Source organism: Lutra lutra, chromosome 7 (assembly GCF_902655055.1).
Source record: "Lutra lutra chromosome 7, mLutLut1.2, whole genome shotgun sequence".
In the NCBI taxonomy this organism is placed as follows: domain Eukaryota; kingdom Metazoa; phylum Chordata; class Mammalia; order Carnivora; family Mustelidae; genus Lutra; species Lutra lutra.
Window position 1 is genome coordinate 47,138,396 of NC_062284.1, and position 27,630 is coordinate 47,166,025.

A 27,630-nucleotide genomic window follows, 5' to 3' on the forward strand; every position below is an offset into this window, starting at 1 on the left:
ATCACAATCAGGGCACAGAACAGTTCCATCACCCCAAACAGCTCCATCATGCTATCCCTTGAAAATGCCCTGGCAACCACTGATCTCTTCTCCCTTGGTGTAGTTTTATCTTTTTAAGAAAGTGGTGAATGGACTCACACAGTGTGTAACCTTTCGAGTCTGGCTTCTTTCACTCTGCATAATACCTTTGAGATTCATCCAAGTTGTATGCATATCAGTGGTTCATTTCTTGTAGTTGCTGAGTAGATTCTGTGGTATGGATGGACCATCATTTATTTATCTAGTCACCCTCTGAATGACGTTTGGGCTTTTTTCTGTCTCCAATGATCATGAATAGAGCTGCTATAATCATTTTTGTACACATTTTTTTGCATAAACATGTTTTTTCTTTATGGTAAATACCGAGGCGTGGGGTTGTCTGCAATTAGGTTTAATAATGCTTTTTATTTAGTCTCATAAATGTGATAATACAAAGCACAGTTAATGTAAAAATATTAATGAGATATTTTACGTTTTTTTCCCCTATGCTGCATCTTCAAAATCTGGTGCGTATTTACACTTAACATTTTCATTTGGTCTGGTCCCATTTCCAGTACTCAGGAGCTGCGTGTGGCCAGTGACTGTCGTATTGAACAGCACAGCATAAGTAGCTATGACTCATGAAGTTCTACTTGAATTTTTGTTTGTGAAATGTAACAGAAAACATCTTATCTTTTGCATCACTTTATAATTCCAGCTTGAAACCTTTGTGTTTTAATTATGGTGTCTTGGCAGAGTAATTATAATGATTTTTATTGAGTGGTGATAATGCCGTCAGGTTACACAGTTGCTTTGGGGCCAGAACCCATTCCTTTGACTACATTGTTTCCTGAAGTAGATTGGAACAGACTCTAATAGGGGAAAGTAGAGGTGCTTTTAGAAGGAACTCTTCTGTTTAATGCTTTAGGATCCTCATGCTGACTGGTGAAGGAACAGGGAGCTTTTCATTTGAATGCATACAAAAGCTCCTTTTGAGGAAAAGGGGCAACTTTGTCTTTTATGTTAATGAAAGGGCGTTATTACTGCTTATCTATAGTAGACAGATGTTTAGAAAATAATTATAGGTGAGTTATGTGGTTGAATTTAGACTTTTTTTATGGGGAGAAGGGAAAATGTATGTAGAGTAAAGCAAAAAAAAAATTAAGATGTTCAGGTGAGGATGAGTCACCTAGGAAAAGATAAGGATGAGCCAAGGGGGATGTGGGAATGTGGGTTAGGATTCTAGTGAGGATGCAGCTCACAGTTTTGGGAAGGTCCCTGCAATTCACTGGGGACCTGGCATTTTTGGATGAAGAGCAGGTCAAAATGGCCATTGTCTCTGCAAAGATCAGTAGAGCTTAAAGCACGAATTTTAGGTAGTAGGGTATTAAATAGAAGAAAAAAATGATATTTTGGGTACCACCTGTTCTAGGACCTCTTTGGAAAGCCAGGCCTAGAAGGGACTGAGATCTGTGATCCTGCAAAAGAAATTCAAAGTTGAGGAAATTTCTGGGTCTGATACCTATTAAGTGGGCAGAGTATTTACTGCCCGAAGAGCTTAATGGATAAGATCCAGAGTTTTGAAGTCAAGTCAGACTATTTAGATTCAAATGTTGCAGTTGCCACTCACTGGGTGTGATTCTAGGCAAGTTATTTAGCCATTGGCTACCTCAGTTTTCTCATCTATAAAATAGAGTTGTTGGGGCGCCTGGTTGGCTCAGTGGGTTAAAGCCTCTGCCTTCGGCTCAGGTCGTGATCCAAGGGTCCTGGGATCGAGCCCCACATTGGGCTCCCTGCTCAGTGGGGAGCCTGCTTCCCTGCCTGCCTCTCTGCCTACCTGTGATCTCTGTCTGTCAAATAAATAAATAAAATCTTTAAAAAAAAAGAGTTGTTAATGGGGCATCTGGGTGGCTCAGTCGGTTAAGTGTTTGACTTGGGTCATGATCTTTGGGTTGTGAGATCAAGCCCTTTGGGGCTTTGTGCTCAATAAGAGCCTTCTTGAGATTCTCTCTCTTCCTTTCCTGCCCCCCCAAATAAATAAATAAAATCTTTTAAAAAAGAGTTAATAGTAGTAGCTATTTCAGGATTTTTATGAAAAGTAACAGAAAACTTAGAATAGTAGGTGTTACATAGTAATGCTCAGGAAATATTATCTCTTGGGGTTATTGTTATTATTGGCAAGGCTGAATTATGTAACTACTTAAACATGGAGATATTAGAAACACATAGGTTCAGACCTTGTAACACAAATGAGAGCTGCTAGTCCTAAAAGGAGTAGATTTAATGAGTAAGGGCTCTGGCCCTTTGAGTTCTGGGAGTGAAAAATCAGGAGTCTTCCACAGGGTTTCCCTTGGTGTTTTGTCTTTGGTTCATCATTTATACATGTTGGAGACTTCCTTTTCCAGTGGCATCAGATGCTTCCTCTGTCAGTAGCAATTTAGATCATTATCTTTTTACAGGACAGCGGAAGTGCTTCTGATGGCAAGATTTGGTGGTATCAGACTGGTTTGTAGCTGTGATTTCTTGCCATCACCCAGTCATTTGTGCTTAAGGGTTTGGAAACCAGTACATTATGTTCTAGCGTAGTGAAGAATTGGCTGGTAAGTGTTCTTTCACCTGACTAAATAATTTAAAAATATTTTTTAAGCCTTTAGACAAGGAAGAAACAAGTCATGTTGAAGAACCACAATGTGAAGAAACAGCTATTTCTGATTTCTCTACTGGGGAGAATGTTGGACCACTTCCTTTACCAGTTGGGAGAGCAAGGTAAGTTTTTCTTAGCATTGGGCTAAGTGAAGGGCTGGAAGCTCGGATTTAAATGAAAGTGTTCTTAGGGGCGCCTGGGTGGCTCAGTGGGTTAAGCCTCTGCCTTCGGCTCAGGTCATGATCTCAGGTCATGATCTCAGGATCCTGGGATCGAGCCCTGCATCAGGTGCTCTGCTCAGCAGGGAGCCTGCTTCCCCCTCTCTCTCTACCTGCCTCTCTGCCAACTTGTGATCTGTCAAATAAATAAATAAAATCTTTAAAAAAAAATTTTAAAAAAATGGAAGTGTTCTTAGAAACATTGGGGAAAACAATATGTATGTAGTCCAGGTCCTTCCCTCCTTTCTTAACTCTCTCCCTAGACATGATACCCAAATCTTCAGGGATGGCTTTACTTGAATATCTCATAGGTGTCTGAAGCATGACCAAGAAGACTGTGTCCTGGTCCCTTTCTCCACTCCCCCATACCATTTGCTCTTGCCTCTTAATTGTGTGTGTGTGTGTTTTTAAATTTTTATTTATTTGACAGAGAGAAATCACAAGTAGGCAGAGAGGCAAGCCGAGGGGGTTGAGGGAAGCAGGCTCCCCGCTGAGCAGAGATCCCGATGTGGGGCTTGGTTCCAGGACCTTGAGATCATGACCTGACCCGAAGGCAGAGGCTTAACCCACTGAGCCATCCAGGTGCCCCATTGCTTTTTAATTGTTTACTTTGTATTTGGTTCCCTTCTAGTCTTTCTTCCTCACTGCCACCAGAGATCTTTAGAAATCACTGAAAGCGTGGTTGTGTTGCTTCCTTGCTTAAAAGTCGTTTGCTGGTTCTTGTTGCTTCATGATACAATCCAAATTTCTTATGAATGACGCATAGGAACCTTCACTCTCTACTCCAGAGCTCTGCCACCAGGGGAGCCATAGCCAATGGGCATTCGGAAATACACAGGGGTACTTTTTGGTTGTTACAGTGTCTGAGGGGAGCGATTGGCCTGGGCTGTGGATAGGGAACATCCTAGAGTGTACCGGGCTCTCCTGCTCAAGGAGGAATTATCCCACCCCGATGCCAGCAGTGCCCCTGTTAGAAAGCCTGCTGCCCCGTCTACCAGCCCACCTTCGCTTCCTGCCTCCCTGCTGTGTAGCTGAGTACAGCGCTCCCGAGCTGGCCCCCCTCACTTCCACAACCAAAGTTACTGCTGTCAAGGAGTTCTGGAGGATATAAGTTATATAAATAATAACAGCGAATGATAAGGACTCTAATAATAATACAAAGTGACTCCCTGTGGTGGTTTTTGTTTATTTTGCCAGGTAGAAGCTTTTGACATTTTTCTGTAGTTAAATTTATCAGTCTTTTATGGCTTCTTGATTTTAAGTCATGTTTGACCTTTTTTTCTTTTCTCCCCTGCAACATAAACATTATTTATTGGTGTTGTTTTCTCCATCCAGTGCTTGTTTGGATTTATCCCTATGCTTATCATTGCCTTGCCTTGCATTTGGACCTTCTTTTTGGGGTTATTGTATTTCCTTTCTGAAGCACAATCCCTTAGAACTTCCTTTGTTGAACATCTGTTGGTAATAAATTAAGTTTTCATCTCTGGAAAATTTCCAGCTACAGTTTTTGGTAAGTTTTAGTTATGATATACTTTCAAATTTACAAAAAAGTTGAAAGAATAGCACAGAAACTTCTGTATACCCTTGACCCAGATTTGCCAGTTATTTACATGTTGCCGAATCTGCTTTGTCATCTTCTCTCTCATTCCTCCTCCTCCTCATAGTCCTCCCGCACTCTGCCACCTATATAACATACTCCTGTCACCCACACACATTTTTTAAATGAAATATTGAGAGAATGATGGAGATACTGTGCTCCTTTACCTCTAAATTCTTCACTATGCATTTTCTGAGAACAAGTATATTCTCTTATGTAACCACAGAATAATGATCAAAATCTGGAAGTTTAACAATTACAGTACTTTTATCTCATTCACAGACTATTCAGTTTTCCTTAAGTGTTCCAGTGCCTAATGACCTCATGCATCTTTTCATGTACTTACTGGCTCCTTTTTTTTCCTTGCCCCAGCTTTATTGAGGTATAATTAACGTATCATACCTATTTCTTCTGCTTCACCTCACAGCCTACTTTGACTCCTACTGAATCTCTACCCTACCCTATTGCACTCCCTGCTTGTAGATAGCTACATTCTCGTCACTTTCTGGTGTATGCCTGGTGTGTCCTTCTCCCACTTCATCACTGGATGAAATATTTATGTAGTTTGCCACTTAATTTCCAGATTTTTGTTCCTGGGATACTAGGGTATTGGAATTTATAATTAGAAACATATTTGGTCTTTGTCCAATGTTCCTGGCACAGAGTTCTTAAAACCCTTAGAGTTTCCTAAGGGAGGAGAAAGAGGAAGGTGTCTTCTGTTATGTTAGTGAGGTAGCTTTTGGGGGCACCTGGGTGGCTCAGTTAGTTGAACAGTCTGCTCTTATTTTCTGCTCAGGTCATAATCTCAGGGTCCTGGGATCCAGCCCTGCCTCAGGCTCTCTGCTCAGCAGGGTCTCTGCTTGAGGATTCTTTCTCTCTCTTCCTCTCCCTTTGCCCGCCCCCCTGCCCTCCTGCTAACATGCTTTCTCTCTGTCTAAAATAAATAAATCTTTAAAAAAAATGAGGTGGCTTTTGAAAAGCCCCTAGGTAACTTGGGGGTTGAGGGGGTGGGGTTGCCAGAGTACCAACCCTGTGATTAGAGGGTTAGTACATTCAGCCAAACCCCTACCTCCAGGGAGGGGAGAAGGCCTGGAGGTTGAGTTCAGTCCCAGATGGCTGGTGGTTAATCATTTCATGCCTGTGTGACTAGGGCTTCATAGAAAACCAAAAGGAGAGTATTTGGAGAGCCTCTGGGTTGGTGAACAGGTGGAGATTTGGGGAAAGTGGCTCACTAAGAGAGGGCATGGGCGCTCCACACCCTTTCCCCATACCTTGCTCTGTGCATCTCTTCATCTGGCTGTTCCTGAGTTATATCCTTTCATAATAAACCAGTGATCCAGTAAGTAAAGTGTTTTTCTGAGTTCTGTAAGTCGCCCTAGCAAATTAATTGAACCCAAGGAGGACTATAGCTGGTCAGTCAGAAGCACAGGTGACAACCTGGACCTGCATTTGTCATCGGAAGGTGGGTGGCAGGGGGGAGGGGGGCGTCTTATAGGACTGAGACCTTAACCTGTCGCATCTGATGCTGTCTCTGGGTAGATGATGTCAGAATTGAGTTGAATTGTAGGACACCCAGCTGGTGTCAGAGAACTACTTGGTATGAGGAAAAACCCCACACATTAGAGTTGGGGACAGAATCTTATTTGGTGACCAGAGGATCAGTGTCAGAATCATAGGTGCCCTTCATCATATCTTTGGAAATGAAAACTTGGTTGATGGACAATTTCTACTTACAGTTTGTTCTTCCTACTCTTGTTTTCAAGGCAGTTAATCGGACTTTACACCATGGCTCACAATCCTAATATGACCCACCTGAAGATTAATCAGCCGGTTACTGCCCTTCCTCCCCTGTGGGTAAGGTGCGACAGTTCAGATCCTGAAGGGACCTGTTGGCTTGGAGCTGAGCTCGTCACCACAAATCACAGCATTACAGGAATTGTCTTATATACAGTCAGTTGTAAAGGTGAGAGCTCACTCATCTTACTTTTGTGGGGGTGTATATTTATTTATTGGTACTATTATTGTGTTGTGGTTTTTACTGAAAACATATTGTGAAGAAAGAAGTGGAACTTGTCACCCACCAGGAACCTACTCTGATGTGTGACTTGTGGCATATAGGAAGTATTCCAGAAACAGAGCTCCAAAAATCTGAACAGGAGTTTATGGCTTTGTTAGTTTTATTTGGGTTTCATTTGGTTTATATGTGTGTATTTTTGGAAATTTTCATCAGAGGATTAAAAAAATGGAATATAACCATATAATTCCTATTTCATAGTAGATGTTTAATTATATTTTTGGTAGTAGCATTCTTACTAAACCCTGACATCAGATTTGTGTCCAGTGTGCAGTAAACCAAATCTCTAATGAGTCACTGGGTTTGAAGCAGAGAATGTTTTATTATGAGAAAGGCAGCCCGTAGAGAGGACAGAGGAATATTCCTAAATCTGTCTTCCTGACTGAGCAAGTTTATGATCCGAGGAATTGAGATTGCATACATATTGATGAAAAGGGCATGGGAAGCTTGTGACTGTTCATGTGGAAAGATGGAGCCTGTGCATTGGGCAAACATAGGTAACATCTATCCCATGATCACTTGGGGGTGGAGATTAACACCAGAACAAGGCATGATTCTGTCTCTGACACCAGGAAGTTATCTTAGGACAAGGAGCAGGAGCTATGGGCATTCCTGAGCCCCTGGAAACTGTTTGACAGGGTCTGGGCTCATTATCTTGGGTAAGGGATGCAGAGCCTTGCTTGTTCGTAGGCTGGAGTCGTTATCAGTTGACCTCGAGTCCAGGCTTCTGCACAGGCAGCTAGTGGATTCGTTAGTGGGGTCCGAAAAGATGGAATAGCCGATGAGAGAGAAACAGGTCTCTGAAAAACCAGCTTTAAATTTTCTGCTGTGTTTCAACCTCATTAACCCTACGGGGCATGGTTTCAGTATTGACCTTTGTTCCACTTTCCTTCCCTTGTCAACATTTCATCTGGATTTAAAACTTAATTTCAGCAATGACTAGTGTGAAGTTGCGCTGCCCTCAGAATTTGAGGGGTTGTCATTTTCCAACTCTAACAGTATAATTTTGAATTGTACCTTTAAAATTGTTTTTCTTTTATGTCTTATAGCTGATAAAAATTACTCTGTAAATCTTGAAGACCTGAAAAGTTCACATAAGAAAAGACATCATTTATCTACTGTAAGTATTTCTTCTGTGACATTAGTTTCTTCAGACTGTTATGGACCTGTTAACCTAGTTTAGTGGGTTTTTTCACTCATAATATGACAAGTTATTTTTTGTTTTTTTTTTTTTAAGTATCGAAATGTTTGTGTTTATTTTCACTTAAGTTAATGACTAAAAATAGATGCTGCCTTTGCCTTGTAACCACTTTTTGTGATGAAAAAGAATTGTCTTATTTTTCCATTTGGGAGAAAAGTGTGGTGCTTTTTCTTCTGCTGGGAAAAGAACCAAGGTAGTTTTGGTAATGGGCCTCTGGCTGTGTCAAAGCGTAGCTAATGGTGGCTGGTGTGCTCTTTTCAGGTAACAGCCAGGGGCTTCGCCCAGTATGAGCTCTTTAAGTCCACAGCCTTGGATGACACACTTGCTACGTCACAAACTACAATCACTTTGGATATTTCCTGGAGTCCCGTTGATGAGATTCTTCAAATCCCTCCTCTTTCTTCAACTGCAACTCTGGTAGAGTGAACTGTATTTTGTTTTGAGTTTATTCAGTGTGGATTGACTTTTAACTAGCTTGTTGCTGGTGCCACGTACTTCCAGCCCCAGCCCTGCCTGCTGGATGGTTCTGAGAGGCCCAGCTTACTCCTGAAGTCTCGCAGGGGCAGCCATTGGAGGTTTGGCTGGATGACCTCATCTGTCAGTTGCCCATGGTGGTGGTTATGTAACTTAAGAATTTTCTAGTGATTAATAAAGTCTCTCTCTTTTTTAAAAAAAAGATTTTATTTATTTATTTGATGGAGAGATCACAAGTAGGCAGAGAGGCAGGCAGAGAGAGAGGAGGAAGCAGGCTCCCTGCTGAGCAGAGAGCCTGATTCGGGACTCGATCTTAGGACCCTGAGATCGTGACCTGGGCCAAAGGCAGAGGCTTAACCCACTGAGCCACCCAGGCGCCCCAATAAAGTCTCTTGAATTGGGACCCAAGTGAAATAATCAAGTGACTTATCTCTGCTATTCTTAAAAGATTGCAGATATTGGCAACACATCCAGAACCATTATACTATTAAGGCTTTTCATCTTATATTTACTTTTTTAGGAATCTGTCTGAAGTTAATCAGAATTGGTAGCGAGAATATATGTGCAAAGATATTCCACACCGTGATAATGACTGTGTTTCCAAAATATTAAAAACAAACCCGAATGTTCAATAGGGAAGTGCTTAACATAGATCTCCCTGATGAAATATTATACATTCTTTACATATCATGATTTAAAGTGTCTTTAATGATAAAAATGCTTATTGTTAGGCAAACAAAAGGAAAATATACAAAATTGCATATATAGTAGAATCTCAGCTATGTTTTTGAAAACTCTGTACACAGAAGCCTGATAGTGTTAATTGTGGTCCCCCCCCCACTTCTTTTAAGGTTTTAGAAAGTTCCTAAAACTGTGACCTCTGGCTAAGACAACACATCGTTGGTTTAGCTAGAAGGAGTCTTTTGAACATATTTACTATTTATTTTGGGTATGTGGTAATGCTGAGTTTGTCATTGGGTCTTAAGATGTATTTATTTACATTTCTCTCTCTTTCTTTTGGAAATTCAGAGGGAGAGGGCAGGAGAGGGTATGGAGAGAGCAGTCGTTCGATGTAGGCACAATCATGGTATAGAGAGAGGGGTTGGTGGCATGAGTTTAGGTTACTGTCTTGGGATGGACGGGATCTATGGTGTCTCTGGGGAAGATGTTCTAAATGCAGTATTACCCTATTTATTCAGTTCATTAGTGCTTTACGAAATATATTTTTTAATGTGTGGGGAGCTTGAAATGCAAGTAACTGTGACTATTATGCAGAGAAGATGGGATTACTAGTGAAAACTGACTTTGGGAACTTTTTAGAATATTAAAGTGGAATTGGGAGAGCCCAGAGGTCCTTTGAATCATCTTCAGAGAGAACTGAAATTTCTCCTTGTGAGTATCCTGGAATTTGTGACTTGTATTAAATCTTATGTTTTCATAAGAATATTTGCTAATGTCATTGTTACTTAGTTTTTCAAAATTTGTTCCAATTGTTGTGTATTCAGTAGATAATCTTGGCAATTTGGATGATATGATTTTACTGCATGGTGGTTGTCCTTAAAATCACAGAGAGCATTAGTTAAGAGCTACACTTCTTCCGCCTTTTTACTAGAGTGTTCAGTTTTTATTCAGACAGTAGGTTCCCCTCTTTAGGTGGGTCGGCTGCCAGTTTATCCCAAATGCATGTATAATCTGCTTATTAATAAGTGGGATTTTGACTCATGCTAAAGGCTAGCATATGTTTCAAGAATTTTATGTCTCAGTGAGTTTTACTCTATTCTACAAATTGAATCCAAAGGGGTGCCTCATTTTAATGCAGTAGAAATTCAAAATGTCCTTGCCTGGGATAGAGAGCCGTTTACATTCAGTCATTTGCCCTACTTATTACTTTTTTTTTTTTTTAACAGCTTTTTTTTTTTTTTTTTTTTTAAGATTTTATTTATTTATTTGACAGAGAGAGATCACAAGTAGACGGAGAGGCAGGCAGAGAGAGAGAGAGGGAAGCAGGCTTCTTGCTGAGCAGAGAGCCCGATGCGGGACTCGATCCCAGGACCCTGAGATCATGACCTGAGCCGAAGGCAGCGGCTCAACCCACTGAGCCACCCAGGCGCCCCTTTTTTTAACAGCTTTGAGATAAATTACATCCCGTAAAATTCACTTGTTTCAAGTACATAATTCAGTGGGTTTTCATATATTTACAGAGTTGTATAACTGTGGTCACATATAATTTCAGAGCATTTTCTTCAAAAGAAACCCCGTACCCATTAGCAGTCACCTCCCAAGCCCCCCAGCCCTGCAGCTGCTGGTCTGCTTTTATAGTACTTTGTTCCATTTCATCAGTGAATAGCAGTTCATCACATAGCTATAGCATATCTCATTCATCCACTCGTCGGCTGATGGGTGTTTCTGTTGTTTCTACTTTTTGACTATTACAAATAATGCTGCCGTGAAGAGTCTTGTATAAGTTTTGTGGGACATACGTTTTCACATCTTTTGGGTGGCGTTCCTGGCAGTGTGATAACTGTGTTTCTAAGCTTTGGAGGAGCTGCCAAACTGTAACTGTTTTCCGAAGTGGCTGTACGATTTTATATTCCTACCAGCAGTGTGTGTTCCAGTTTCTCCATATCCTTGCCAACACTTGGTATTGTCTTTTTATTATGATTATTATTAATTTTTATTACCATCCTAGTGGGAATGAGGTGGTATTTGATGGTTTTGACTTGCATTTTCCAGATGGCTTACCGACTTGGATCTTCTTTTCATGTTCTTATTAGCTCCAACTTAGTTCTTTCTTTAATCTCTTGCCCTACTTCTGCTCCCACTGATCCCCTAACCCTGGCCTGTTTATTGTACCTGGTCCTGTCATGCTGTCCCATTGTGGTAAGTGCGTCTTCCTCTGCCCGGGGTGTCCCTCTCGCACCCTGAGCTCTCTGTGACGTCCTTAGCTAGGGTGATTGCACTGGTCCCCCAGAGTGGCTTATGCTGCCTGTGTTTGGTGTTGTGAAAGCTCACTCCTCACACCTCTTGTCAGAGTGTTTATCAAACACAGTGATCTGTTTTCTTCTCTGTCTGTCCTTCTAGATCTGAGAGCCAGGTACTCTGTGCCTACAGCAGCTAGCACAGTACCAAGCATTTCTAATACTTTTACCTCCAATTATTATTTCCCTGTTTGTATAAAACCTGGTATTTTTTTCTCACCTTTCTTTCTGGAAAACTTCTCTTTTAGGACCCTACCTGTGGGCTTCCATCACACTTCTATCCTCATGTTTCTGCCCTTCTCTCTTCAAACCCTGTCATTCACTGATTTGGCTAATGCCTTTATGAGGGAACTCCAGACTCTTCTTCTTTAAGCTGATACCATTCCCCTTCCTTCCCACTTCCACTGAATCATTTCCCAGTTGAGTAGAGGGCTGTTGCCTCAAACGATATTTCCAAAATGAAATTTGAGATTTTCTCCAGGCAAGATCCCCTCAGAGAAACCCCCTCCCCCATTTCTGTGTGTGGTTCCACTATTCCTTCAGTTTCCCAGGCTAGAAATCCTTCTACTTTAGGTTAGTAGGAACGATTGCTACCCACCACACTAACACAGAAGGTTTTTTTCCCCTTCTGTGCCCTGGTTCTTGGTTATACCACTTAGAAGAATGAAGAGGTAGACAGAGTGGTGGGCAGCAAAGCAAGGTTCATGGTACAAAGCTCCCCAAAAGGGAGGGGACCTGAGTTTCTCAGTCAAGGGATTTTTATGGCCTTGTTAGCAGGCTGTTAATCTGACTAACCCTCCCTACGCCTGTCATAGGTTCGGGTTATTGTCCCTATCTGTCACAAGGGAAAGAGTGGAGGGCTCCTTCCAAGGTGGTGTAAAATCCTTTTAAAGGTGGCTTCCTCTTAAGGCAGGGCCCCTTGTCCCTGCCCCTATCTGCCTTCCAACTATCCCTTCATCAGAATTGCCACAACTAGAAGCTGCCACTCTGTGTCAGGGATGTGGTGCTGGAGGGTTCGGTTATTTTGCTGGAGGCATCAGCAGTTGCTATGTGGAAGACCTGATTCAAATACATGTCTGTCATTCAAACACATGCATGTCTGTTTGACTTGAAAGTCCATGTTTTGTTAAAACCTCCCTTGTAAATTCACAGAATCTTAGATGTGCCCATGGCCACAATCTCTCCCAAGGTCAGTCCCCTGTATTTTTGTAAATACCTAGGATTTTTTTTCTTTTATTTTTTCCACATCTCCCTTCCTCTCTCCCTCCCTCTCTCTCTAATAAACTGTTCTTTTTTTCCTTTAAGCTTTTTTTCACTGCCCATCTTAGTTAAAGCCCTTATCCCCTGCCTCCTGGACTACTCTAATGGTCATTTATTGTTTCTCAACAGGGACACTATGGGCATTTTAGGCATAACCATTCTTTGTGCTTTGGGACCATTGTACACATTGCAAGATGTTTAGCTTCCTTGGCCCCTACCAAACTAAATACTCAAAGTGCCCTTGTACCCCCTGTCATTGTGTCACCAAAAACTATCTGCACATTTTTCCAAAGACCCCCCCCCCCCCCGCCTTCAAGGGGTAGAAATTGATATCACCTCTGTTGAGAAACATTGTACTTTCTCTTTTCCTTAGAATCCATCCTGGGTATTTCTAACACAAATTCTTGAGTCCTTGATATGCCATGTTCCTGCCAAAACATTGACAACGGCTACTGTCTTTCATATGAAATTAAAAAAAAAAAAAAATCTAGAAGTTTTAAGATCTTTTGGGGCCCTCATTTCTCACTGTTCCGTAGGTGTTTTCTCCACCGTGGCTGGACCTTGCCCCACCCTCTCCATCTTGTTCCATGTTCCTTCTCTGCAGCTCCTGCTTCCCACATTTGAGTGCTGCTGATGCTTCACATTGTTCCCCTGGCTGTTCCAGTCTCCCTTTCCTTTGGTATAGATATTAAATGTATAGACATATACATTTAAATTATTATTTTTTTAAAAGATTTTATTTATTTATTTGACAGACAGATCACAAGTAGGCAGAGAGGCAGGCAGAGAGAAAGGAAGGGAAGCAGGCTCCCCTCTGAGCAGAGAGCCCTATGTGGGGCTCAATCCCAGGACCCTGGGATCATGACCTGAGCCGAAGGCAGCGGCTTTAACCCACTGAGCCACCCAGGCGCCCCACATTTAAATTATTTTTATATAAACTTCCATTCAGTTTCACGTTTTTTGTTCCCTGATTATTGTACCTGGATTATTGGTCCTTTTTAACCAAAATTACAAGAGTGTCTTCAGGGCAGGCTCATGAGTCTGGAATCCTCGGCAGCACTGATGCACATGGCATCACCCTTAGAACACCATCTTCAGTACCAGACTGCCGGGTGTGTGTCTTGGCACGTCAGTAATGTGTGACCTTGAGCAAGTTACTTTACCTCCCTTGGCCTCAGTGAAATGGGAATGATAGTAATATCTGCCTGATAGGGTTTTTATGAGGATTAAATACCATACGACATATAAAACACTTAGAACTGTTCCTGGCATGTGGTTCATGAAATGTTCAAGAAATGTTATAATGACTAATATTAGTATTAAATATATTCCTACTGATGAAGTTTTTTTTTTTTTTTTTTCTTAAAAAAATATTGGATTTCTTTTCTTTTTTTAAAATCTCCCTTAGGTTTTGGCTGATGGTTTGCGGACTGGTGTAACCGAATGGCCTGAGCCTCTGGAAGTAAAATCTGCTGTTGAACTTGTGCAGGAATTTCTGAATGGTCTTTGTTTTTCTAACTCACGCTGTGTATATTGTTGATTTTTCTTTGTTGAGAATTTATACTTTTCTAAATTTAAAAATAAGTTGTCTTTCTAGGTTTGGTATTCTTTTTGGTTGGGAAATTTATAAAGCTGTGAGGTCTCTCATGGTCAGAGGGACAGATTTGTTCTGAATTACTAACGGTAGAGGTCTAGGTAATTTTTAAGAATAGTACTGAATTTAAATTTTATATACCACAGCTGTATTTAAGACTGAAGGAAAAGAGGGATGAAACAGAAACCTTTGAGCACCTACCACGTGCCCAATGTGTGTCAGTGACTTTCACTGTATCTCAGTTCATAACTGCCAGTAGAGAGTCAAGTAATTTGCTAAAATCCCTGGTATACTTCTACTGTCCTCATTTACCATTTGAAAACAGGATTAGGATAGAAATTAATTTAGAAAGCAGGAAAATAAAATCTAGAGTTAACAAGCTTTTACTACTTTCTAGACTTAAATAAGCTGGATGGATTTACTGATTCTACAAAAAAAGACACAGAGGTAAGCGACTCTTACCAGTTAGAAATGTGCACTGAAATAGCTTTTAAAACTTGGTTGCACTGCTGTCCTTCATGTCGTATTATTTCAAGTGGATCTGGGATAGCTAAGGCAGCATTTTGAGGGTAGTTTTTTGTTGGTCTTTAATGTCAGCACTGGTGATTGTTTTACTTAAGAACTAAGAAATGCTTTCAAAGAGAACTAATGTGTATGTATTATTAATTGATCAATTGCAAAGAAGCAGAAATGACTATGTCACTATGCTATAAGATGGTATTATCATACTAATATTCTGTGAGATGGTTTGTTAATATGCTTTTCTTGGTATCATTAAATTCATCTAAATAGGTTGTCATTTGATGAAACAGGAAAATGGAGACAAATGTCAATTCATTAGGTATTTTTGCGTCAAAGGAAAGTCAAATGCTTGCTTTTAGGCATCATACTTGTACAACAATTTTAGGGGTCCCATTTTTCACTGTCACTTGATTTATATCTCGTCATGAATGAATGAAGGTATAGAAAATTCATTCCCATCTGTGGATCCCCAATTTTCTCAGGGCAGCATTTGAAAGCTCACTGGCTTTAAACTATTCCTTTTCTTGTTTGATAAACTGAGTCACTCTCTGACACTGCTTTTTCAGACGGTGAAGCATGACAGTGCTGCGGTTGACCGCTCCATCGAGTGTCTCTTCACAGTACGGGGGGATCTGGATTTTGCCGAGCAGCTGTGGTTCAAAATGAGTGGTAGTACGTGTCTGTCATGATTGTGAAATAAAATGTTTCCTGCATTTGTTAGGTTTACTTTTAAGTCTTTGAAGATCATACAGGACTAGTGTACTACTAGTCTTCTATGGAAGGCTGGTTCCTGTTTTCTCAAATTCACTCCTAATAATGTATTGGCACGTTCTACTCAAGAATTGTATTAAGAGAAGGCAATTCATAGAGTCTGTTCTTTTCTCCTGCCTTGAGTATAAGACATAGGTGGCTTTTATGTTACATTTAAAAACCTCCACCTTAGTGACATTATAATTATTAGAAAAAGGGAAAGATATTCCTTAATATTGCACTGTGTTACCTTGTGACAGTGAGCTTACTCTCTTTAGAAATGTGTTTAATCTTTCTTTTTGCCTGTATTTTCTTTCCCCTTCCCCCACCCATAAAATATAGATACTTGTCTTCTGTTTGTCTTTCCTTAAGATTGATGATATATTTGATCTGCAGCAATACCATGAAAGTAATGTTGCACTGACTTGTTTTCTAAGGCGTGATTTCGTATCAAGATTTGGTGAAGTGCTTCACCTTGGTCATCCAGAGTCTCCAACGTGGTGATATCCAGCCGTGGGTAGGTTTAGTAGTGTGTGTGAGAACACTTTTTCAGCGGCGTAGCCTGAAGCTTAAGGCATGGGCTTGGGAACAGACTGCCTGAATTTGAATCCAGCCCTGTTGCTCTCTTAGCTATGTAAACTTGAGCGGATTTCTTTACGTCCCTGTGCCCCAACATCCTCATCTGTACAGTAGGGATAGGAAAAGTACCTGTTGTTGTAGAGCTAAAAATTTTGTTTTTTGTTGAATAGATCCTTTAAATATGATACAGTTTCCTTCCTCATCTCTTATTATAGTCTTCGGTTTAAAATCTAATTTATCTGATATAAGGATTGCCACTCCAGCTTTTTTTAAATGTCCATTAGTGTGGTAAATGGTTTTCCACCCCCTCACTTTAAATCTGGAGGTGTCTTTGGGTCTAAAATGAGTCTCTTGCAGACAGCATATCGATGGGTCTTATTTTTTTTAATCCAATCTGATACTCTCTATCTTTTGACTGGGACATTTAGCTCATTTACATTCAGGGTAACTATTGAAAGATATGACTTTAGTGCCAATGTATTGCCTGTAAGGTGACTGTTCCTGTATATTGTCTCTGTTCCTTTCTGGTCTGTGTTACTTTTAGGCTCTCTCTTTGCTTAGAGGACCCCTTTCAGTATTTCTTATAATGATGGTTTGGTGATTGCAAATTTTTTTAGTTTTTGTTTGTCCTGGAAAAAAAAATTTCATTTTAAGATTTGATTTATTTATTTGAGAGAGAGAGAGCACAAGCACGGGGGAGTGGCAGAGAGAGAGGGAGAAGCAGGCTCCCTGCCAAGCAGGTAGCCCATTGTGGGGCTCATTCCCAGGACCCTGAGATCATGACCTGAGTTGAAGGCAGACACTTAACCCATTGAGCCACCCAGTGCCCCATTAGTGCTAAATAATTTAATTCATGTAATACAACTAGCACCCAGCTCATAATTAGATGTTCATTATGTGTAAGATACTAGTACTGTCATTGTTGTTGCTGTAACCATTCTCATATACTACTGATGAGAGCACAATTGGAATGTTCTTTATGAAGCAACTGTGGATAATGCATTGAGATCCTCAAAGTGTATCATGCTTGCCCTTTGAATCATTAGTTTTTTTCTTAGGATCCACCCTAAGCTCATACCTAGGAACATATCAAGATTTTATGTACTGGAATAGTCACCACAGCCTCATTTATAGTAGCAAAAAGTTATAAATGACCTAAATTCCCCATTAAAGGACTAAGTAAATAATGATCTGGTCACATACTGGCATGTGTGATGGTTGCTAAAATGGTGCCAGCAGGTGATGTGGAGAAATGCTTACAATCTGCAGTAGAAAGAAAGGACTATACATTATTGCATAAAGAAAGTAACTTTTGGAGAGAAAAACCTGGGAATAAATATACCAAAATGTTATAGCAGTCGCCTCTAGTGCTAGGGTTACAAATGAATTTTTCCAACTGCATTCTACATTTCTATACTTTATGGATTTTCCACAATGAACTTGTGCTTTTACAATCAAGAAAAAGCTAAGTTAAGAAAAACTAGACACCAAAAGATTCCTCATTTCATAGGAATTCTATGAACTAGGGTAGCTGCCAGTTCATAACTGTAAAACTTAGAAACTTTTGTGGGTAAGTGCAAAGATCCACTGCACAGCGAAGGCCTGTGAGCGCTGCCCTTCACTGGGCGGTGGCAACTGTAGACAGTGTGACCTCTGCCGTAGAGGTTTTCTCATGTGACTTCTATGTTTGTGAGATGTTTGCGAGTATATCCCTGCCATGTGAAATGAGTGCAAACAGTACGGAAATCGTTTTCACTGAAACAAGGGAAATGCCAGAAATTATGATGGAGATTAGAGAAAATAGACGTTAGTGAGAAAACGTCCAGTATTTCAGGTATCTTTAAAATGAAGTGTTGGGGCACCTGGGTGGCTTAGACAGTTAAACGTCTGCCTTCAGCTCAGGTCATGACCCCAGGGTCCTGGGATCGAGTCCCACATCAGGCTCCCTGCTCACTGGGGAGCCTGCTTCTTCTGGTTGTGCTCTCTCTCTCGTTGACAAATAAAATCTTTAAAAAAAAACCTTTAAAACGAAGTGTTTAGTATTTGGTACCTGCTTTAGCTCTGTATGTTCACAGCTCTTGATTTGCAGATGATCTAGTTAGTGTGTTAATATTGTAGCCGAGGAGCTCCTTCTGACACAGAGACCAATGAGGGAGGAAGTTGTCCCGAAGTAGCAGGTGTTCTGTGCAGAGGAAGATGTTCAGTGTTGGGAAGGATGCCCAGGAGCACTTAATCAGCTAGGAGAAAATAAGTCCTACTTACAAAGCGCCAGAGGACCAACCCTGTCTCCTTGGTGGAATTGTATCTGGGGGTGATCAGTTGAACCTCTTCATAGTTGCTTTGGGCTAAAGCAAATCATATAGGAATGACCCTTCAGGAACAGACATGTTTATAACTTGGGGCTTTTTATTCAAACAGTTTATGGTATCAAGAGATTGAAAATGCTTATCATTTTCAGCTTGTAGCTAATGCAGTTTGCTTCTCTTTTGTTTATTGGATTTGTTTGTTTTTACTTATGGTTATATATATATATATATATATATATATATATATATATATATACTTTTTTTTTTTTTTTTTAAATTTCTAGCTCCACAGCGGGAGTAACAGTTTACTAAGTAAGCTTATCCATCAGTCTTATCATGGAACCATGGACTCAGTTGCTCTCAGTGGGACTATTCCAGTCAAGATGCTTTTGGAAATTGGTCTGGACAAACTAAAGAAAGATTATATCAGTTTTTTCATAGGTGAGTCCCTTTCCCAGCTCAAAAAATTAAAAAGTACTTCACAGTCTTCAGCCAGAGGCATTCTCAGGTGTTCTCTTTCTACTTGGCCCTGTCAGTTATAGCCCTGGCTTTCACCTTGGTTCACTGTGAAATCAACACTTCTGTTTTCTGGCACTTAATTTCCTTCTTGATAAAGATAGTTGATTAAGAGGTGCCTGGGTGGCTCAGTGGGTTAAGCCTCTGCCTTCGGCTCAGGTCATGATCCCAGGGTCCTGGGATCGAGCCCCACATCAGGCTCTCTGCTCAGCGGGAAGCCTGCTTCTTCTTCTCTCTCTGCCTGCCTCTCTGCCTACTTGTGGTGTCTCTCTCTCTCTCTCTCTCTCTCTGTCAAATAAATAAATAAGTAAATAAATAAAATCTTGAAAATTTTTTTTTTTTACTTAGGTTCCTTAGCAACTAATAGACAATACCTGAAACTTATTTGCATTTATGTGTTTTTTCTTACTAGGTCAGGAACTTGCATCTTTGAATCACTTGGTGAGTTTTTTTTTTTATTTTAAAGTTGGTTTTTCTTTTATTCGTTCTACCTATAGATACTAAATACCTATTCTGTGCCAGCTTCTGTCCTAGGATCTAGGAAACAGATGAGTATAAAAATAAATAAATAACAGATAAAGTACTCTTTATTTTCATGAATACCCCCTAGCAATTTCATTTGCCTGTTTTTATTTTAATATGGTTTGACTCCAAACTTTTGACACAATAGTCCTTAAACTTGGAGAATCTTCTTGAAGACTTACTGAATTACTAATTCCTGGGCCCTAGTGACTCCATAGGCCTGCGGCTCAAGAATATGTCTTTTTAAACAAGTCCTCTCTTATTTCAAATCATTCTGATGCTTTTTCCTTACTGTATTTGTTTTCTATTATTGCATAACAAATTCCAGTAGTCCCCACCTACCCATGGGGGACTACCATGGATAGTACTAAATCCTATGTATACTGTGTCTTTTCCTATACACACTCACCTATCCTAAAGTTTAGGCACAGTCAGAGATTAACAGCAATGACTAAAAATAGAACAATTATAATAATATAATAAAAGTTATATGGTGTGGTCTCTGTCTTTCTCAAAATATCTTACTGCACTCACCCATCTTGTGATGTGGGATGATAAAATGCTGATGAGATTGAGTGAGGTGAATGATGTAGGTGTTATGACCTAGTGTTAGACCACTATTGACCTTTCAGGAGGACTGAAACCGTGGAAAGTGAAACCTTGGATAAGGGGGTACTCCTGGAGTACAAACTGAGAACTGTAAATGAACACAGCTGTATTAGATCACAGTTTCCTGGGGTTGGACACTGGGTACATTTTAGCTGGATCTTCTTAGAGTTTCACAAGGCTGAAATCAAGGTGTCAGCCATCTCCTTGACTAGGGAAAAATATTCTTCTAAATTTTCTCATTTGTTGTTGGCAGAACTCATTTCCTTGTGGTCCGATAACAAAGGTTCCCATTTTCTTGCTAACTGTTGACCCAGAGCCAGTCTTAGGTCTTAGAGGTTGCTCATGGGTCCTTGCCATGTGGCCTTCTCTACAACATGGTGGGCAGTTTGTTTCTTCAGAGCCAACAGGAGAGCATCTCTAATGCATCACTTTCTCTTAAAAGGCTCACCTCATTAGGTAGATCATAGTGTTGACCAGGTGATAATCTCCCTTTAGATTAATTCAGAGTCAGTCATTTAGTAACCTTATCATGGATGTAACATCCCATCATATTCACAAGTTCTGGCCTCACTGAAGGGGAAGGGATTATATAAGATCTGTACTTCAGGCAGTGGGAATCTTGGGGGCCATCATAGACTTCCACTTTCCATATTTACCATGGAGTACTTCCTTAGGATCTTTTCTCAAAAATAGGATGAGGTCTGAGCATTTTATGATGCTTGACATATATTGCCAAGTTTTTTTTTTTTTTTAAACTGGTTGTACCAGTTTGCCAATAATAGCTGAGTGGAAGCTTATCAGCACACTTGACTAATCTCTTGGTACTGTTACCTATTTTTAGAGGTGGACAGTTCTGGTTGGCAAGGGTATTGAAGTTAAGAATTATCTTGTGGATTTGCCAGTCACTCCATCTGGAGAGTTCGGAGGGTGGTATTAGTTACCCACTCAGGCCTCCTTGGTAGGGCAGTTCTCGGATTTGATTTGACCAAAGAATGTAACGGTTTGCTGGGAACATTCTCAGTAACAACTTCACTTATGGTTTAGTCTAGAGAATAATATTGAAAGGTGGCACATTCTCTGGCTGCCTCCAGTTTTTTTCCCTAAATCAAGCATAGTTAAGGTTTAGCAAGCATAGCAATCTTTGTAAAGATTGTTCTCATTCTTTAACTTCTTATTTTGCTTGTACTGTTTTTTATTCCAGGAATATTTCATTACTCCATCAGTAGATATACAAGAACAGGTGTATCGTGTTCAAAAACTCCACCATATTCTAGAAATATTAGTCAGTTGCATGCTTTTCATTAAGCCCCAACATGAGCTCCTCTTTGCTTTAACACAGTAAGTATTGCTCTCTTGGTCCTGTCACATACACATGAATTCTCTTGTGAAATAGCTGGAGCCAAAATGTGTGCAGTTTTTATTATCAGTTCGGCTAGACTCTGTACAGCCTGTCTCCACAGCAGAATGGTTCTCAGTCCCAGTCGGAGGAAAGGAAAGGCTCTGGATTCAGAAGGACTCGGGTTCAACACTTGGCCTAGCACTTTCTGCCTTCCTGGGGAAGTTTCCTCTTGTTGCATCTTGTTTTCTCATCTAGAAACAGGAACTAATAACCTTATGTGTTTGTTGTTGGGGTTAAATGATGGCATGTGTATAAGAACCCAGCACCTAATAGGTGCTTCTTGACTACTTCCTTCTCTTTTCTTTCTGTCCTTATACATTGCAGCCAAACTAAGCATTGCTAGATCTCCATACGGTACTTGAGTGGAACCAACTGTTATTACCAGACCTCTGTCAATAGCACTGCTGTAATTTTAGAGGTTCCACTGATGAGTTTGACTAGAAACAGCTTGGAATGATCCTCTTACGTGGGTTGCTGGCGTCTTACGTGTATTTGAAGCCTCAGATTGGAAATGAGTGAACCATCTGGTGGAAGGGCTGGCTTTTTCCTTGGGCCTTTCCCGAAATCAGAATTTGTCTTAGTTGTACAGGGAAAAGTTTGAAATTGTTGTTGTTTACAGACTCTAAAAGATTTATTGTCATTAAAGATGAAGAGTGTAAATGAGTTAACTCTTTAATTCTCTAGAGTTTGAAAACCAGGGAGGCTATATCATTGTCTCTCTTTTGCTTCTTTTTGCTTTTCTTTCTCTGATACCTCTTTCTTTCCCACTCATGCCTTTACTTTGGCTCAACTTGAATATATTTTACATTGTGAGAAATATGTCTTCTTTTGATTTAAAAATTTTTTAAAAAATTGAATGAGATTTGCTTTCAGAATCAAAAACAACCCAACTTTTGTGTTGGGGGAGGGGGCATTTTTTGTTTACTTTTGTGGCCCTGAAATTATTCTTTTGTTATTGTTTTGGTTAGTGGTCCTGGATGAAATGTTTCCCTTAAGAGCTTTAGATTATCAGAAAGCCTTTATCTCCAAGGGGCATTTTTTCCCCCAAAAGATGTCCTTTTTTGGGTTTGTTTTGTTTGTTTGTTTTAGGTCCTGTGTAAAATACTACAAACAAAATCCTCTTGATGAACAACACATTTTTCAGCTACCAGTCAGACCAACTGCTGTAAAAAGCTTATATCAAAGGTCAGCAATTTAATAATTAAATCATACTTTAAGGTGGGGGGCGGTGTGGGTGGCCGTCTGCCTTCTGCTCAGGTTGTGATCTCGGGGTCCTGGGATCAAGCCTTGTGTCTGGCTCCCCACTCAGTGTGGAGTTTGCTGCTTTCATTCCCTCTTCTTCTGCCCCTCCCCCTACTTGTGCATGCTCACTCTCTTTCTCTCAAATAAATAAACTCTTAAAAAAAAAAAAAAGTTACACTCTAAGCCTGGCTATAATTCTTGGTCAATTTCTGTGTCCTTTCCCTGGGGAATCTTATGAGCAAGAGCTGCTTCACCTCCAAAACCTTAATCCCTTCTCTCCTGCTTTTTGACTATCATCTGATAGGAGTTCCCCGTCTTTCTTCTCCCAGTCCTTTCTTTTGTCTTTTCTCTTCCTTCCTGTGGGCCTCTAGCCTTCATTTTTCTCTCAATCTGTAATTCCTTCACAGTATAGGGCAGAAAATGTAGCCAGAAGGGAAATGACAGATTGGGAAGGAAGTGATCAGGGTATTGATGACAAAGTCAAGGGTATGGCTGTGGGAGTGAGAGGATTTGGGACTGAGGAGGTATGGGGACCGTGACGCTAAAGTGACAGACTGGCCATCCACATAGACTCTGAGGTTGCCTCCAATGATGGTCTCCCCAGCTCTTCCCTCTGCATGCAGTGTACTTAAAATTTCTCTTCTACTGAAGTCATTCTGATTATATCCTTCCTTGGTTTGGTTCCCTCTCAGCCAAACTCGGTCATTCCTTGAAACTGCTCTGACAGTGGTCTCCAGTGGCCTCCTAATTGCCAAATCCAGTGGACAACTTTCCAGTAAAAGAGTGTGTTTTAGCTCTTTGTGTCATTAGCTGGCCCACCAATTCTTTTCTCTTTATAAGTAAGCACTTACAAGGCTGTTTGGCATTTAAAACTATTCCTTTCTTGGACCTATCCCCCTGCTTCATTTCTGTGACGTAGCTTTTGTCTTAATTTTAATTCTATCTCTCTGGCCCACCTCCAAGACTGAGAGTAGATCTCTTTTCATGTTCCTCCTCTGCCTGCTTCTCATATGGGTTTTCACCAGAACTCCACCTTCTGCCTCTTTTTCTTATTTTCCATCTTCCCTGGTTGATTGTATTCATACTTAAGGCCTTGCTTCCTCTGTGCTAATGATGATTCATAACTCATGTCTCTGTTTCCTGAGCTTCGAGTCATGTTTCTAGATGCATGTTAGATGTGAATGCCCAACGTCAATGTCCTGTAGGTAGTTCTGACTCAAAACCCATAATTTAGAATTGTGGCCTACCCGTTTCTTCTTCTTCCGTGCCTCTGACATCCAGGATTTCACTCATGAGTGGGGAGGGAGGGAGGGAGGAAGGAAATAACTAACTGGGCTTTTTTTCCCCCTTTGATGTTTTCTTCTTTCCTTAGTGAGAAGCCACAGAAATGGAAAGTGGAAATAAGTGGTGGTCAGAAGAAGGTGAAAACAGTTTGGCAGCTGAGTGACAGCATACCGGTAGACCATCTGAGTTTCCATAAACCTGGTAAAGATAGTTTGTCATCTGTTCAGATAAATTCTTCTAATAGAAGAGAAATCGAATCTTTACTGGCATAGTATGATAGTCTCACGCTGTTTTAAATAATTTTCCTGAACTCTAAGTGTATAACATATTTATTCTGGAAAAAAAACCCTGGAAGAGGTATCCTACATAGAGGAACCTTTATTAAAAGAGGTTGAGCAGTAGGGATACAGGGCGTAAAAGTAGATTATGAGATTGAAATGCCAGCTCATTCTTCTATGCACTCTTTCATGATGATATTTCTGCCCTAATATCTTTTCTCTGGGAGTGCTGGAAGAGGGTTGCTATTTCTAATGTTCTATCAAAGATGGTCCACATCAGTCAGAGAATGTGTGTGAGCCCCTGGTATGATATGCTGGCTCCAAGTATTTTTACTTTGGCAAGTACCTGTAAAACTGTTATCTTCATGTGTGTGGATTGCATGGTGCTGTCCTCTCATTTTGTACATCTTAAATGGCTGCATTTCAGATATTGCAATGATTGTCCAAAATCAAATCTGATAGTTTTTTTTTTTAAGATTTTATTTATTTATTCGAGAAAGAGGCAGTGAGAGAGCATGAGAAAAGAGAAGGTCAGAGGGAGAAGCAGACTCCCTGAGGAGCTGGGAGCCCAATGTAGGCCTCGATCCTGCGACTCCAGGATCATGACCTGAGCCAGAGGCAGTTGCCCAACCAACTGAGCCACCCGGGCGCCCCAAATCTGATAGTTTTAAGACAGAATCTGAAAAGATTTCAAAGAGCTCTTATAGTCAGCCGCTGCTGGTTGTTGAACTGCAGAACTATGCAAATAGTTCTGTTTTAAAGATTGATACCTTGCAAAATTATTTCCAGAAAATGTTTGTTTTTCTCCCTGAAATATTTTTTGATTCAAGCATAATGGAAACTTCTCTCAGCTAGAATGGAAACTTCTCAATTCGTATGGCTGAATGGTAAAAGTCCTAAAGAAACTGAAAAATTTTTCTAAGAACCATCAGCTAAAGTCATGCTGTCTTTTCTAAGTGTGATATAAAACCTGGAAGGTATAAAGCTTGAAAATCAACCATAGAAAACTAAAATTTCTGCATGACAAAAAATACCAGAGACAAAACAACAAGTGATAAACTAGGAAAATCAACTTGCAGCTCATGTACAGAAAAGGGACAAAATTGCCTAGTATATAAAGAACTTCTAAATCAGTAAGAAAAATATATTAATAACTCAGAAAAATGGTCAGGTAACTTGAACAGTTTAGCAAAGAGGATATTCAAATGTCATCTTCAAGATAAAAGGTGCTCAGCCCCACCTATAGTAAGAGAAATGCACATTTACATTCCAAAGACACCATCTTTCACCTGTCAGATTAGCAAAGATCAAAGAGTTTGGTGTCACAGTACAGTCAGGATGTGAGCCAGGTGGTGGCCTCACACATTGCCAGTTGAAGTGTAAGGTTGCACCGCTCCTGTGGAGAGCGATATCCACCAAAATTTAAAATACATTTTGTAGGCCAGTAGTTTTATTAGTAGGGATTTATTCCTTACATAAAACCAGACATGTGGAAAAAGACCTATGAACAAGTGCGATACTGTTTGCATTAGCAAAAGCCTGGAAAAAGTACGGAGAATGGGGCGTAAGAGAAGATCTGGAAGGAGACAATGAAATTTTAAGCTGGAGGTGTGGCTTCTTGGGTGCAGTGGTTGTTCTCAGCTTTGGGTGAAGATTAAAATCATTTAGGGAGCTTTTAGTGTCTTAATAACAAGACCAAGTAAATCAGAATCTCTGGAGCTAGTACCTGAACATCAGTGATTTTTAATGTTGTCCAGGGGATTCTGTTGGGCAACTAGTTTGAGAACCACCAATTTAAGCATTTTGTTTCTCTACATATGTTGTTTCAGGTTGGTTTGTTTTTGAAAAAGACCTCTTTTTTATGATAAAAAATAAAGTTTTAAAGCTATGAACATATGTGAAACATTTTTGGAAAATGCTGTTTTAATATCACATAAAAAATCAAACCTGTTTATGAGGAAATTCATACAAGATTAAACACCTTTTTTCAATGATGCTGAATAAGCGAAATAAATTGAACATATCTTCTAGAGTCTTTGATGCAGATTACTTCAAAAAAGAGTGAAATTTACTTTGGTTAGAATTAAAATAATTCATTGATTCATTGTTCCAATGACTCTGCCTATGAAAATAAGGAATTTTAAAAAAATTAAGAATTCTTATGAAATCATATATTTCTGTGCTTGGAAAAGCACTCATACTCCATTTTGGCTATAACTTTATAACCTCTTCTCCCCATCTTATGTTCTTGGTGTGTTTATCTAGAAATTATTCAGTCACCTCCAGCCCAAAGCAAGACCCACTGGTGAAGGAGGCCCTCATTTGTAAGCATCATGGGCTATGCAAAGACCAGTTGTAAATATTAAAGCCCAGTCATGATTTATTTTTGCCAAACATCATACGCATTTCAGAGGTTAGACTTTCTGCCACATTGGACTGAAGACTTAGGTCAACTACTAGCTTTTCAAGATATCTAATGTGATACTGTTTAGTAAAACATTGAGATCAAAAGCAGGAAGACTTGCGAAGCAATGTCATGGGGAAGAGAATAATGATTTGGAGCGAACAGAGGAGAGCAGTATCTGGGAGAGTGCTGCTTGCCCGGGGCTCTCCGCAAATGATTATTGAGAATAGTGAGAATGTGGGAACCGAAATGTTGACCCACAAGAATCTCATAATCTCATCTAAATGTTAATTGTACCACTTATTTTTTTAAATACTGCTGTCTTCAGATGAAAAAATACATATGTGTCTGTCCCTAAGACCAGAAATCCCAAGTAGAAAGAAATTGCTTTCTGAAACATGTGTTAAGATTGGAAAAAGAGTTTAACCATAGTGAATGAGGCAGAAAGATGAAGCAGTAGGTTCCCAAATCGAAATACAGGATTAAAATATATCTGCCTTGTATTTCCTTCAATCATGTTTTCAGTGCATCTCAAAGGGTTTGAATCATCCCTGCTGGTTTTTGTCTTGTAAATTCAAAGTAGAAGACACATGTCATTCAGATTACTTCTTGATTATTATAACATTCAGCAGTAGAAAGTAGATTAGTAGAAAGTAGAAAGGCCAGCAGGCTGGTAAGCAGTTCTGATCTCTGTCTGGTTACAGATGTTTCTGAATTGACATTGAACAGTAGCCTGGAAGAAAGGATGTCCTTTACTAACCTGGTTACCTGCAGCCAGGTGCATTTCAAGTGAAGTCTGCTGATGGGGTCCTCTGTAAGGTACTATGTTTGCTTTGTGTTCCCCCCAAATACTTTGTAATGTATAAGTAGCTTATGTTTCAGTTTTTTTCTATAACAGAAATGTTGATTTAGTCCATTTAGAATATGGATTATTTTTCAGTAATCCTGCAAGAGGCTTACCAGATGCTATTGAGCAACGCAAGTCTGTAATTTCCTTTCTGCTTTCTTTTTTTTTTTTAAAGATTTTATTTATTTATCTGACAGAGAGAAATCACAAGTAGGCAGAGAGGCAGGCAGAGAGAGAGGAGGAAGCAGGCTCCCTGCTGAGCAGAGAGCCCAACTCGGGGCTCGATCCCAGGACCCTGAGATCATGACCTGAGC

The 27,630-nt window shown here is 40.1% G+C and overlaps 1 protein-coding gene across 2 annotated transcripts in view; it reads left to right on the top strand.

Moving 5' to 3' along the window:
• Positions 1-27,630, top strand: part of ZWILCH (zwilch kinetochore protein) — a 39,259-nt gene that overhangs the window by 8,097 nt on the left and 3,532 nt on the right. The window contains exons 4-18 of one of the 2 annotated variants that reach the window (XM_047739195.1): positions 2,666-2,784; positions 6,241-6,440; positions 7,601-7,671; positions 8,014-8,169; positions 9,547-9,618; positions 13,873-13,966; positions 14,456-14,505; positions 15,147-15,252; positions 15,768-15,847; positions 18,500-18,656; positions 19,144-19,172; positions 21,064-21,200; positions 22,351-22,446; positions 23,876-23,988; positions 27,174-27,288. In XM_047739195.1, the coding sequence (XP_047595151.1) occupies positions 2,666-2,784; positions 6,241-6,440; positions 7,601-7,671; positions 8,014-8,169; positions 9,547-9,618; positions 13,873-13,966; positions 14,456-14,505; positions 15,147-15,252; positions 15,768-15,847; positions 18,500-18,656; positions 19,144-19,172; positions 21,064-21,200; positions 22,351-22,446; positions 23,876-23,988; positions 27,174-27,262 (1,569 nt within the window). In that variant the 3' untranslated portion in view covers positions 27,263-27,288. The remainder of the gene's footprint in view (positions 1-2,665; positions 2,785-6,240; positions 6,441-7,600; positions 7,672-8,013; positions 8,170-9,546; positions 9,619-13,872; positions 13,967-14,455; positions 14,506-15,146; positions 15,253-15,767; positions 15,848-18,499; positions 18,657-19,143; positions 19,173-21,063; positions 21,201-22,350; positions 22,447-23,875; positions 23,989-27,173; positions 27,289-27,630) is intronic. The other variant, XM_047739196.1, reaches the window with a different exon arrangement.